The sequence below is a fragment of the Oncorhynchus clarkii genome, chromosome 17 (genome assembly GCF_045791955.1).
Source record: "Oncorhynchus clarkii lewisi isolate Uvic-CL-2024 chromosome 17, UVic_Ocla_1.0, whole genome shotgun sequence".
Lineage (NCBI taxonomy): Eukaryota > Metazoa > Chordata > Actinopteri > Salmoniformes > Salmonidae > Oncorhynchus > Oncorhynchus clarkii.
The window spans coordinates 6,832,650-6,847,616 of record NC_092163.1 but is presented as its reverse complement, the minus strand read 5'-3'; the positions used below and the strand labels follow the sequence as shown (position 1 = coordinate 6,847,616).

General features: G+C 42.3%; 1 protein-coding gene across 1 annotated transcript in view; it reads left to right on the top strand.

Annotated features, from left to right (window-relative positions):
* The window catches only part of LOC139370047 (zinc finger protein 850-like), a 61,761-nt gene that overhangs the window by 20,086 nt on the left and 26,708 nt on the right, over window positions 1–14,967 (top strand). The window contains 1 exon segment of the mRNA XM_071109354.1: window positions 10,343–11,434. Within this exon segment, the coding sequence (XP_070965455.1) occupies window positions 10,343–11,434 (1,092 nt within the window).

Genomic DNA, 14,967 nt, shown 5'->3' with positions numbered 1-14,967 from the left:
CACTGATGATTTAATGAAATGAAAATGTTCAGACTCTGTAATGGAAAATGTTAATTGTTTGTGTGTCCACATAACTGAGTATGTGACTAACCTTGTGAAACTGTCCTATTATAAGCTCCTGTTCTTGGGAGTATCATTCTGTGTTGCAAACCAATTTGCGCCTGTGTCCTTGTATGAATAAAGTCCCGCCCAGGAACAGGAAACTATGAAGATATGTGCTAATCACCCAATGCTTAGGGAATTCAGACTGTCTACACTGCGCTGTGTAACTCTGTTATTCTCTCTGAGCTCAGAAATAAAGAATCTTGGTTTGACTTGGACTCCAGCAGATCCTGATTTTATAATATCCACCACAACTCTCCCACAGATTGCTGTTTATCGTTGTCTCAATGAAGAGTTCCTCTTTCGACTTTCCTGGGGGCATTTACAACGCTCCCACTGGTTGAATAAACATTGTTACCCGATTGATGAGATTATTATGGATGAGAGCAATTATTTTATTTGTCGAATTGCAACCAAGCATCGGTCATCATGTCGCCCTCAAAATGTATTGGAATGGAGCATCAAGCTCATTACATGTAGTTTCACTACCCTGTGAAGTTCATAACTTATTTCATCTGTAGCCTAATAAACTACATGGTTTTCCAAGTTTTAGAGGGAGGACCACACAACATATCATCACGTGACTCCAAGTTAACTAAGACATGATGGTTATTATATAAATATTTGTACATAAAGGAGTTTCCATCGCCATTTCTCACTAAAACGTTTTTACTGACACAACCCACCATGTCAAACGAACTAACATATCGTCTGTCACCATTTATAAAAATGTTCAGGCATAACCTGTTTCCATCAGCCCAGTCATTACTTTTGAAATGGTTGGATCAATATCCACCTTCATGATATGGATGAAGCCTGATTTTGAATGTCTGAGTAGTTCTATATGATGTCATAATTCACCCCTCTGATAATCAAGTGATATTTGGAATGTCTGAGTAGTTCTATATGATGTCATAATACACCCCTCTGATAGTGATACATTTGTTACTTACAGAGCACCACTGCCCCTGACCAGCTGAATGCAGGTGGGCTCTCCTGTCAACATGGGGCTCCTGCTGCAGGTAGCCTAGCGGTTAACAGTGTTGGGCCAGTAACTGAAAGATCCCTTGTTTGAATCCCAGAGAGGACTAGGTGGAAAATCTGTCAATGTGCCCTTGAGGGCTGCAACAGGAGCCTCATGTTGACAGGAGAGCCCACCTGCACTCAGCTGGCCAGGTGTCTTAACAGGAACAAGCTTTGGTACACCTGTATTTTTTCCCATTCTTCTCTGCAGATCCTCTCAACCTCTGTCAGGTTGGATGGGAAGCGTCGCTGCACAGCTATTTTCAGGTCTCTCCAGAGATGTTTGATCGGGTTCAAGTCCAGGCTCTGGCTGGGCCACACAAGGACATTCAGAGACTTGTCCCGAAGCCACTTCTGCGTTGTTCTTTGTCTGTGTGCTTAGGGTTGTTGTCCTGTTGGAAGGTGAACCTTTGCCCCAGTCTGAGGTCCTGAGTGCTCTGGAGCAGGTTTTCATCAATTATCTCTCTGTACTTTATTTTTATTTAATTTATTTATTATTGAACCTTTATTTAACTTGGCAAGTCAGTTAAGAACAAATTCTTATTTACAACGGTGGCCTACCAAAAGGCAAAAGGCCTCCTATGGTGGCTGGGATTCAAAACAAGGATACATCCCTAACCAAGTCCCTTCTTCAGTGGCTTCTTCCTTGCTGAGCGGCCTTTCAGGTTATGTTGATATAGGACTCATTTTACTATGGATATAGATATTTTTGTACCTGTTTCCTCCAGCATCTTCACAAGGTCCTTTGCTGTTGTTCTGGGACTGGTTTGCACTTTTCGCACCAACGTATGTTGATCTCTAGGAGACAGAACAAGTCTCCTTCCTGAGCGGTATGACGGCTGTGTGGTCCCATGGTGTTTATACTTGCATATACTATAGTTTGTCAACAAGACATTTGTGGAGTGGTTGAAAACCGAGTTTTAATGACTCCAACCTAAGTGTATGTAAACATCCCTTGTATAGCCTCCACTCTGTACTGGTACCCCCTGAATATAGCCTCCACATTGACTCTGTACTGGTAACCCCTGTATATAGCCTCCACATTGACTCTGTACTGGTACCCCCTGTATATAGTCTCCACATTGACTCGGTACTGGTACCTCCTGTATATAGCCTCCACATTGACTCTGTACTGGTACCCCCTGTATATAGTCTCCACATTGACTCGGTACTGGTACCTCCTGTATATAGCCTCCAAATTGACTCTGTACTAGTACCCCCTGTATATAGTCTCCACATTGACTCGGTACTGGTACCCCCTGTATATAGTCTCCACATTGACTCTGTACTGGTACCCCCTGTATATATCCTCCACATTGACTCTGTACTGGTACCCCCTGTATATATCCTCCACATTGACTCTGTACTGGTAACCCTGTATATACCCTCCTCATTGACTCTGTACTGGTACCCCCTGTATATAGTCTCCACATTGACTCTGTACCGGTACCCCCTGTATACAGCCTCCACATTGACTCTGTACTGGTACCCCCTGTATACAGTCTCCACATTGACTCTGTACTGGTACCCCCTGTATACAGCCTCCACATTGACTCTGTACTGGTACCCCCTGTATTTAGCCTCCACATTGACTCTGTACTGGTACCCCCTGTATATAGCCTCCACATTGACTCTGTACTGGTACTTTATATAGCCTCCACAGTGACTCTGTACTGGTACCTCCTGTATATAACCTCCACATTGACTCTGTACTGGTACCCCCTGTATACAGCCTCCACATTGACTCTGTAAACACGGTATAGTTTTTTTTTTGTGAAACTTTTTTTCTTACCTCTTATTTTTCTTAACTACATTGTTGGTTAAGGGCTTGTCAGTAAGAATTTCATGGTAATGTCTACTATACCTGTTGTAGCTTTGTATTGTAGCTTTAAGGGAATAGTATGGTCACATCATATTCATATTAAGCTTCTACGTCTGTGTACCGGAACGTATTATTTGGAAGACGTCAGAGAAAATGCATCAGCTTATTGTTAAATAATTATGACGTTCTTTCCAATACAAAAAGTGTAGTAACTATGGTTTCCAAACTGCGTTACCCACTCCAGCCAGCAGATGGCGATGAGCGTCTTTCAGTTGACTCTTCTTTCGTGACGTATAATGGACTGGACGGGACGCTTCTTCAGGAACAACAAGGCGCCAACTCTTTCAACCACCTCGGTAGCTTGCTAGCCAACATAAAACTGAAAGATTGACGTTTTAGGCCATGTTAATGTGCATTAGCTAATCGCAGTGTTTAAAACACATTTCAGTTGACGTTAACTTGAACCTAATTTGCTTGTTCAATTTGCAAATTTGTTAAAGATTGATACTGAGCCTAGCACTAGGCTATTCGCTAATGCTAACTAGCTAGCTAACATCCCTGACCATGAGCTCAATAAAGTACTCATCCCCTGCTAAAGAAGTGGATGTCTGCTGTACGGAGAAAGAAGCTCTGGCGCTGAACATTGTCGTGAAAGATGAAGAGGAGGATATTACAGTGAAAGGAGAGAAAGATGCTCTGCCGCTGAACATGGTCGTGAAAGACGAAGAGAAGAATATTACAGTGAAAGGAGAGAAAGAATCTTTCAGAATGAAAAAGGAGGAAGAGGAGGCTGTTATAGGGAAAGAAGAGAAAGCATACTCTTCCTCTCTAAAAGGTTCTATCTCAGTAAAGGTGAAGGAGGAAGACGTTTTGGGAGTGAAAGAGGAGGATACAGAATATCTTATTAGCACCAGTGAGTACTGTCTTCAACAGGGACACAAACTATGCAGTTGTTGAATTAATGTGTGGTTTTAAGGGGCATTCTACTTAAGTTATTCACTTCAGTGTGATGTTCAGTACTATTTAAATTGTTAAAGGGTCAATCTGCCATTGCTACATGTATTTTTGGGACTTTTAAATGAGATTTAATTATATATAACAGGCTTTTAAAATGTAATAATGGAGCATAATTTATACTTAAAATATCCAAGGGACACAAAAGGCACCCAATTAATTTAGAGATATTAATGCCTCTGATAAGACCCTATGACTGTAATAGACAGTAATAATTGATGATGGTAATAAGTTCACCATCTGTTTGATGTTCTCGTTAACACAGGAGAGAGACATGACTATCGTGGATCCTCTGGGGAGACTCAACATCCTGATGCTGACGAGGCAGAGAAGAGTCTCTCCATTTCAGAACACCAGATGGTACAGCTTGGTCTGGTCTAGCATACAGCTTGCTCTATCTGGGTCTGGGCTGTGTTTCTGTAAAGCAGTTTATGACAACAGTGACATCAGCATCCATAATGGTATGTGTCTGTGTCTCCTCTTTATGGTTACCAGGACAACGCTAGCCCTTCCTCTTTCCCGGAGTCCCTGTGTCATGCCTCTCCCGGTAGCACCTTACTGCTGGGTATGAAGAGGTTGTCTGTGCTGCTGGTGGACTGCAGGAAAACAATGGGGCTGAGTGGAACTGTGAGAGGAGGAGAAGAGAAGAAAGGATCAGATTTGACTCATCAAAGTAAGTGCTGTAGTTTAGTTTGAACAAATACAATAGATCTGCCCACCGGTATCTGTTACCAGGATAACCAGCAGAGTTCTTTTAGTTGACAGGAAGATAGACTGGTGTATATGGATGTTATGAATATCATAACACTGAAAAAGGATTCTGCCAATGAAAAGAGAGAAACCATAGACCATATAAAACCTTGATGAAAGGTAGCTTTGGAGAGAAAGTTTCAAGATGATCCAATGTAAGGTGCTTGTTTTACAAAAACTTTTCCTTAAAACATTATGGATGTTACATTGCCTGTCGCAGTCAACGCCCCTATCTTTAAAAGACTGTAGAACAGGCAAACTAAACTCAGGACTTTGGTAATTAATTAACTAATACTGGAGGAAAGCTGTGATCAGGCTGCCTACTCAAGCAAAAGCTTCAAACTGTAACCAGTGCCGGCAACCTTGTTCAAGTTATCAATCAACCTACCAGGGTAGTTACAAACAGTAGAGGAATGAAATCATCAACATGGTTTGATCATATCTAAACTAATGCTGCAGAAATGGGTTTTAAAGCAGTATCCAGATCCATCAGATGTAGTGATCACAATATAGGAGCCATGTCTAGGAAAACCACCGTTCCAAAGGCTGGGACTAATATTGTGTATAAGAGGTCATACATTTTTGCTATGTTGTTGATGTAAATAATATTTGTTGGTCCGTGGTGTGTAATGAGGAGCAACCAGACACTGCCCGTGACACATTTGAAACTGCTTGTCCCAGTTACTAATAAGCATGCACCCATTAAGAAAATGACTGTAAAAACTGTTAAATCCACGTGGATTGATGAGTAATTAAAAAATGGTATGATGAAGAGGGAGGCAAAAGAGATGGCATATAGGTCTGGCTGTATAACTGATTGGCAAAACTATTGCAAATTGAGAAATAATTTGACTAAACTGAATATAAAGAGTAACTACACTATGAAACAAAGATAAATGACATGAAGAATGATAGTAAAAATCTTTGGAGCATCTTCAATGAAATTTTGCGCAAATAAAATCAACAATGACAAGTCACTGGTGTCTGACAACGTGGATGGAAAATTGAGGATAATAGCGTCCGATATTGCCATTCCTATTTGCCTTGTCTTTAATTTAAGGCTAATAGAAAGTGTGTGCCCTCAGGCCTGGAGGGAAGCTAAAGTCATTCCACTACCCAAGAATAGTAATGCTCCCTTTACTGGCTTAAATAGCCGACCAATCAGCCTGTTACCGACCCTTACAATTTTGGAAAAAAAATATTTGACCAGATACAATGCTATTTTACAGTAAACAAATATAGACTTTTAGCTTATAGTGAAGTTAATTCAACAAGCACAGCACTTACAAGTGACTGATTGGCTGAGAGAAATTGATGATAAAAATGGCTTTACACCCCCTGCTATATTGTGGATAAAGAGTTTTTCTTTTAAAATGTAACCTTTATTTAACCAGGCAAGTCAGTTAAGAACAAATTATTTTTTTCAATGATGGCCTAGGACTGCCTTGTTCAGGGGCAGAACGACAGAGTTTTACCTTGTCAACTCGGGGATTCAATCCAGCAATCTCTCGGTTACTGGCCTACCGCTCTAACCACTAGGCTACCTGCCGCCCCAGAGCTACCTGTCTAACGGAACACAAAGAGTGTTCTTTAATGGAAGCCTGTACAACACAATCAAGGTAGAATCAGGAATTCCCCAGGGCAGCTGTTTGGCACCTTCTTTTTTCAATCTTTACCAACAACATGCCAGTGACATTTAAGTAAAGCCAGTGAGTCTATGTATGCGGATGACTCAACACTGTACACGTCAGCTACTACAGCGACTGAAATGACTGCAACACTTAACATAGAGCTGCAGTTAGTTTCAGAATGGGTGGCAAGGAATACATATTTCTGATTACCTTAAGTTACATGGCCTACTACGCTAATTCTGTAGCGGTATTGTTAGAGGGGGGTAAATATGAAGATTTTGTTGGGGCGCCAGGCAGGTATTAACCCTAGTTATTAAAGTTAGTTATTACCTATTATAACATTATTATTATTATTAAATATTATTAAAACCGAAAGGATGAGAGTAGAATAGATAGAGTAGCGCTTCCAGACACATTCTAAACATGATGGAGACTTAAAGGAGGACTGTAGCATCTAATGATGAAACATGATGGAGTCTTAAAGGAGGACTGTACCATCTAATGATGAAACATTATGGAGTCTTAAAGGAGGACTGTAGCATCTAATGATGAAACATTATGGAGTCTTAAAGGAGGACTGTAGCATCTAATGATGAAACATTATGGAGTCTTAAAGGAGGACTGTAGCATCTAATGATGAAACATTATGGAGTCTTAAAGGAGGACTGTAGCATCTAATGATGAAACATTATGGAGTCTTAAAGGAGGACTGTAGCATCTAATGATGAAACATTATGGAGTCTTAAAGGAGGACTGTAGCATCTAATGATGACACATTATGGAGTCTTAAAGGAGGACTGTAGCATCTAATGATGAAACATTATGGAGTCTTAAAGGAGGACTGTAGCATCTAATGACGAAACATTATGGAGTCTTAAAGGAGGACTGTAGCATCTAATGATGAAGCATTATGGAGTCTTAAAGGAGGACTGTACCATCTAATGATGAAACATTATGGAGTCTTAAAGGAGGACTGTAGCATCTAATGATGAAACATTATGGAGTCTTAAAGGAGGACTGTAGCATCTAATGATGAAACATTATGGAGTCTTAAAGGAGGACTGCAGCATCTAATGATGAAACATTATGGAGTCTTAAAGGAGGACTGTAGCATCTAATGATGAAACATTATGGAGTCTGAAAGGAGGACTGTAGCATCTAATGATGAAACATGATGGAGTCTTAAAGGAGGACTGTAGCATCTAATGATGAAACATTATGGGGTCTTAAAGGAGGACTGTAGCATCTAATGATGAAACATGATGGAGTCTTAAAGGAGGACTGTAGCATCTAATGATGAAACATTATGGAGTCTTAAAGGAGGACTGCAGCATCTAATGATGAAACATTATGGAGTCTTAAAGGAGGACTGTAGCATCTAATGATGAAACATTATGGAGTCTGAAAGGAGGACTGTAGCATCTAATGATGAAACATGATGGAGTCTTAAAGGAGGACTGTAGCATCTAATGATGAAACATTATGGGGTCTTAAAGGAGGACTGTAGCATCTAATGATGAAACATGATGGAGTCTTAAAGGAGGACTGCAGCATCTAATGATGAAACATTATGGAGTCTTAAAGGAGGACTGTAGCATCATGAGGTAGTCACCGGGAATTAATTTCAATTAATTGCCTTTTTAGAAGTTAAGTTGTGGAATTTCTTTCCCTATAACCTGTTTGGGATAGGGGGCAGTATTTTCACGTCTGGATGAAAAGCGTTCCCAAAGTAAACTACCTGCTACTCAGGCCCAGAAGCTAGGATATTTATATAATTGGTAGAGTCGGATAGAGAACACTCTAATGTTTCTAAAACTGTAAAAATAATGTCTGTGTGTATATCATAACTTATTTGGCAGATGAAACCCCGAGGACAAACCATCCAGGAGGAATTTTTTGTTGTTGAGGTGACTCTGTTTTCAAATGGTTTTGTGTGGCACTTGGTTGCAGTTCCTATTGCTTCCACTAGATGTCAACAGTCTTTAGAAATTGGTTGATGTTTTTCTTTAGAGAAATGAAGAAGTTCGGCTATTCAGAACGAGGGTCCAGCCTAGTGCTCTCTAATGTTTTGATGCGCACTCCAGGTCACGCGCTTCACGTTGTTTTTATCCGGTATTGAACACAGTTTATCCCATCTTAAATTTTCTCGATTATTTACGTTTTAAAATACCTAAAGTTGGATTAGGAAAGTTGTTTGAAATGTTTGGACAGCATTTACAGGTATCGTATTAGATATTTTGTAGTCATGCTGGGCGAGTTGGAACCAGTGTTTTTTTTAAATCAAACGCGCCAAATAAATGGACATTTTGGAGATATAACAACGAAATTAATCGAACAAAAGGACCATTTGTGATGTTTATGGGACATATTGGAGTGCCAAAAGAAGAAGCTCTTCAAAGGTAAGGCACAAATTATATCATTATTTCTGAGGTTTGTGTCGCGCCTGGTGGGTTGAAATATGATTGTCGTGGGTTGAAATATGATTGTCATGTGTTTGTTTGATGGGGTGCTGTCCTCAGATAATCGCATAGTTCGCTTTTGCCGTAAAGCCTTTTTGAAATCTGACACGGTGGCTAGATTAACAAGGAGATTAACAAGGAGACTGCGTGAATCAGGCCTTCATGTTCGAATTGCTGCAAGGAAACCACTACTAAAGGAGAAGAAGAAGAAGAGACTTGCTTGGGCCAAGAAACACGAACAATGGACATTAGACCGTGGATATCTGTCCTTGGGTCTGATGAGTCCAAATTTGAGATTTTTGGATCCGAGCGTCATGTCTTTGTGAGACGAGGAGTAGATGAACAGAAGTCACACTTAACCAGCATGGCTTCCACAGCATTCTACAGCTATATGCCATCCCATCTGGTTTGGGCTTAGTCCCACTGTCATTTGTTTTTCAACAGGACAATGACCCAACACACCTCCTGGCTGTGTAAGAGCTATTTGATCAAGTAGGAGAGTGATGGAGTGCTGCATCAGATGACCTGGCCTACACAATCCCCCGACACAATCCCCCACATTTCCAGAGATGGAAGTAATTTTTACTGTACTTTTTGGTACCTTTGAATCTAATGTATTGTATCAAGATGGTTTGGGATGAGTTGGATCGCAGAGGTTGTGTGAACAAACTACACATTTTCGAGTAGCCTTTAATTATCTCCAGCACAAGGTGCACCTGTGTAATAACCAAGCTGTTCAATCAGCTTCTTGATATGCCACACCTGTCAGGTGGATGGATTATCTTGGCAAAGAATAAATGTTGACTAACAGTGATGCTCATGAAACATCCAACACTTTACATGTTGCGTTTATATTTTTGTTTATTGTTGTTACTATCAGTTTTAGGAACATTTACCCAAAATATGACATCAGCGATAATCAAAATGTTGAAAATCTGTGAATGTCTAAATAAGAAATTGGTCCAATTAAACAGCAATGTGTCGAACCCTTTCAACAACGGGGAGATGTTACTGATGTGCTTTGTATCTGCGACGTAAAAACAAGTTTTGGACTTCCACACAAAATTACTTCTTTAGTTATTTTATGTTTAAGGAAGTGTGTAGGTCACATTCTGTATCATACAGCTATGAAAGTTATATATTTAGAACCACCTGTTCAATTGGAATCCAGCGACGTCTGTGTCTTCAGTGTCCTAGAACTGTCCAGGTTTTTGTGTTCTGACTTGTAAAACAGGATGAATAAAATAAGTAATGTAAACATAGCAGTAATTACCAGGAAGCTCTACATTTGTTTTAAAATCACACTAAGATTGTTAAAACTGGCCTCGGGTTATTGAGAGATCTGATTTAGGATTTACCCTCGTAGCAAGGTTGTTTTATCATGTGGTTTCATTCGGGTCTCTATTTAAAAATAACACTGTCTTTGGCAGGAGAAAGACCAGACTCGGAGGAACCAGAGCCAGGGACGTCCAAACTAGCAAGACGACACCACTGCTCCCACTGTGGAAAGAGTTTCGTCCGTTCGGGGGAGCTGAAAATACATGAGAGAATACACACAGGAGAGAAGCCTTACCACTGCTCCCAGTGTGGAAAGAGTTTCAGCCGGAAAGCATGCCTGAACCAACACGAGAGAATACACACAGGAGAGAAGCCTTACCACTGCTCCCAATGTGGAAAGAGTTTCAACCAGAAATCAAACCTGAAAGCTCACGAGAGAATACACACAAGAGAGAAGCCTTACCACTGCTTCCAATGTGGAAGGTGTTTCAACCAGTCGTTGAGGCTGAAACAACACGAGAGAATACACACAGGAGAGAAGCCTTACCACTGCTCCCAATGTGGAAAGTGTTTCAACCAGTCGAGGGAGCTGAAAGAACATGAGAGAATACACACAGGAGAGAAGCCTTACCACTGCTCCCAATGTGGAAAGTGTTTCAACCGGTTGAGGGTGCTGAAACAACATGAGAGAATACACACAGGAGAGAAGCCTTACCACTGCTCCCAGTGTGGAAAGTGTTTCAACCGGTTGAGGGTGCTGAAACAACATGAGAGAATACACACAGGAGAGAAGCCTTACCACTGCTCCCAGTGTGGAAAGTGTTTTAACCAGAGAGATCACCTGAAACGGCATGAGAGAATACACACAGGAGAGAAGCCTTACCACTGCTCCCAATGTGGAAAGTGTTTCAACCGGTCGGAGGAGCTGAAACAACATGAGAGAATACACACAGGAGAGAAGCCTTACCACTGCTCCCAATGTGGAAAGTGTTTCAACCGGTCGGGGGAGCTGAAACAACATGAGAGAATACACACAGGAGAGAAGCCTTACCACTGCTCCCAATGTGGAAAGTGTTTCAACCGGTCGGAGGAGCTGAAACAACATGAGAGAATACACACAGGAGAGAAGCCTTACCACTGCTCCCAATGTGGAAAGTGTTTCAACCGGTCGGGGGAGCTGAAACAACATGAGAGAATACACACAGGAGAGAAGCCTTACCACTGCTCCCAATGTGGAAAGTGTTTCATCCATTCAGGGGATCTGAAACGACATGAGAGAATACACACAGGAGAGAAGCCTTACCACTGCTCCCAATGTGGAAAGTGTTTCAACCAGAGAGGAAACCTGAAAAAGCATGAGAATACACACAGGTTGCAAAGCTTTTGCCCATTTAGGAAGCCTGAAAGAACACATTAGACTGCACACAGAGGAGAAGGCTTAGAAAAGCTCAGACTGTGGGAAAACATATTACTCATAAGTCACTTAAACGTCATTAGAGAATCCACACAGGAGAGAGAAATTACTTCTCTTAGCGTGTATATTGATATTTCACATCACATTGACTTAAAATTCATCAGAGAACATACACAGTGCTCCCGTTGTCTTATATTGTTGACTGACAATGTGTTTACCTGTCTTTACCAGATGAAATTAAATGGTACAGGGTATACTCAAACATATATTTGTTTGTTTTTATTAGAAAACATGAATTGAATATGGAGTCTGTCAGTTTGAATACAGAGTAGATCAGATTCCATGTGTTTAAATGGTCCTTTTTTAAACTCTTTGTGTTTATCTGGGTGTGTCATTCCTCCAGCACTACAGATAATCAAGTGATATTTGGATGTGATGCATTAGTTCCATTGTTGACATTTGCATTGTAGCCCACTGATGATTTAATGAAATGAAAATGTTCAGACTCTGTAATGGAAAATGTTTGTGTGTCCACATAACTGAGTATGTGACTAACCTTGTGAAACTGTCCTATTATAAGCTCCTGTTTTTGGGACTATCATCCTGTGTTGCAAACCAATTTGCACCTGTGTCCTTGTATGAATAAAGTCCCGCCCAGGAATAGGAAACTATAAAGATATGTGCTCATCACCCAATGCTTCAGGAATTCAGACTGTCTACACTGCGCTGTGTAACTCTGTTATTCTCTCTGAGCTCAGAAATAAAGAATCTTGGTTTGACTTGGACTCCAGCAGATCCTTATTTTATAATAGCCTCCACATCGACTCTGTACTTATACCTCCTGAATATAGCCTCCACATTGACTCTGTGCTGGTACCTCCTGTTTATAGCCTCCACATTGACTCTGTACTGGTACCCCGTTTATAGCGTCCACATTGACTCTGTACTGGTAACCCCCTTGTATATAGCCTCCACATTGACTCTGTACTGGTACCCCCTGTATATAGCCTCCACATTGACTCTGTACTGGTACCCCCTGTATATAGCCTCCACATTGACTCTGTACTGGTACCCCCTGTATATAGCCTCCACACTGACTCTGTACTGGTACCCCCTGTATATAGCCTCCACATTGACTCTGTACTTATACCTCCTGAATATAGCCTCCACGTTGACTCTGTACTGGTACCTCCTGTTTATAGCCTCCACATTGACTCTGTACTGGTACCTCCTGAATATAGCCTCCACATTGACTCTCTGCCGGTACCCCCTGTATATAGCCTCCACATTGACTCTGTACCGGTACCCCCTGTATACAGCCTCCACATTGACTCTGTACCGGTACCCCCTGTATATAGCCTCCACATTGACTCTGTACTGGTACCCCCTGTATATAGCCTCCACATTGACTCTCTGCCGGTACCCCCTGTATATACCCTCCACATTGACTCTGTACTGGTACCCCCTGTATATAGCCTCCACATTGACTCTGTACCGGTACCCCCTGTATACAGCCTCCACATTGACTCTGTACCGGTACCTCCTGTATATAGCCTCCACATTGACTCTGTACTGGTACCCCCTGTATATAGCCTCCACATTGACTCTGTACCGGTACCCCATGTATATAGCCTCCACATTGACTCTGTACCGGTACCCCCTGTATACAGCCTCCACATTGACTCTGTACCGGTACCCCCTGTATATAGCCTCCACACTGACTCTGTACCGGTACCCCATGTATATAGCCTCCACATTGACTCTGTACCGGTACCCCCTGTATACAGCCTCCACATTGACTCTGTACCGGTACCCCATGTATATAACCTCCACATTGACTCTGTACTGGTACCCCCTGTATACAGCCCCCACATTGACTCTGTACTGGTACCTCCTGTATACAGCCCCCACATTGACTCTGTACTGGTACCCCCTGTATACAGCCCCCACATTGACTCTGTACTGGTACCCCCTGTATATAACCTCCACATTGACTCTGTACTGTTACCCCCTGTATATAGCCTCCACATTGACTCTGTACTGGTACCCCCTGTATACAGCCTCCACATCGACTCTGTACTGGTATCTCCTGTATACAGCCTCCACATTGACTCTGTACTGGTACCTCCTGAATATAGCCTCCACATTGACTCTCTGCCGGTACCCCCTGTATATAGCCTCCACATTGACTCTGTACTGGTAACCCTTGTATATAGCCTCCACTATGACTCTCTGCATTTACCCCCTGTATATAGCCTCCACATTGACTCTGTACTGGTACCCCCTGTATACAGCCCCCACATCGACTCTGTACTGGTATCTCCTGTATACAGCCTCCACATTGACTCTGTACTGGTACCTCCTGAATATAGCCTCCACATTGACTCTCTGCCGGTACCCCCTGTATATAGCCTCCACATTGACTCTGTACTGGTAACCCTTGTATATAGCCTCCACTATGACTCTCTGCATTTACCCCCTGTATATAGCCTCCACATTGACTCTGTACTGGTACCCCCTGTATACAGCCCCCACATTGACTCTGTACTGGTACCTCCTGTATACAGCCCCCACATTGACTCTGTACTGGTACCCCCTGTATACAGCCCCCACATTGACTCTGTACTGGTACCCCCTGTATATAACCTCCACATTGACTCTGTACTGTTACCCCCTGTATATAGCCTCCACATTGACTCTGTACTGGTACCCCCTGTATACAGCCTCCACATCGACTCTGTACTGGTATCTCCTGTATATAGCCTCCACATTGACTCTGTACTTATACCTCCTGAATATAGCCTCCACGTTGACTCTGTACTGGTACCTCCTGTTTATAGCCTCCACATTGACTCTGTACTGGTACCTCCTGAATATAGCCTCCACATTGACTCTCTGCCGGTACCCCCTGTATATAGCCTCCACATTGACTCTGTACCGGTACCCCCTGTATACAGCCTCCACATTGACTCTGTACCGGTACCCCCTGTATACAGCCTCCACATCGACTCTGTACTGGTATCTCCTGTATATAGCCTCCACATTGACTCTGTACTTATACCTCCTGAATATAGCCTCCACGTTGACTCTGTACTGGTACCTCCTGTTTATAGCCTCCACATTGACTCTGTACTGGTACCTCCTGAATATAGCCTCCACATTGACTCTCTGCCGGTACCCCCTGTATATAGCCTCCACATTGACTCTGTACCGGTACCCCCTGTATACAGCCTCCACATTGACTCTGTACCGGTACCCCCTGTATATAGCCTCCACACTGACTCTGTACCGGTACCCCATGTATATAGCCTCCACATTGACTCTGTACCGGTACCCCCTGTATACAGCCTCCACATTGACTCTGTACCGGTACCCCATGTATATAACCTCCACATTGACTCTGTACTGGTACCCCCTGTATACAGCCCCCACATTGACTCTGTACTGGTACCTCCTGTATACAGCCCCCACATT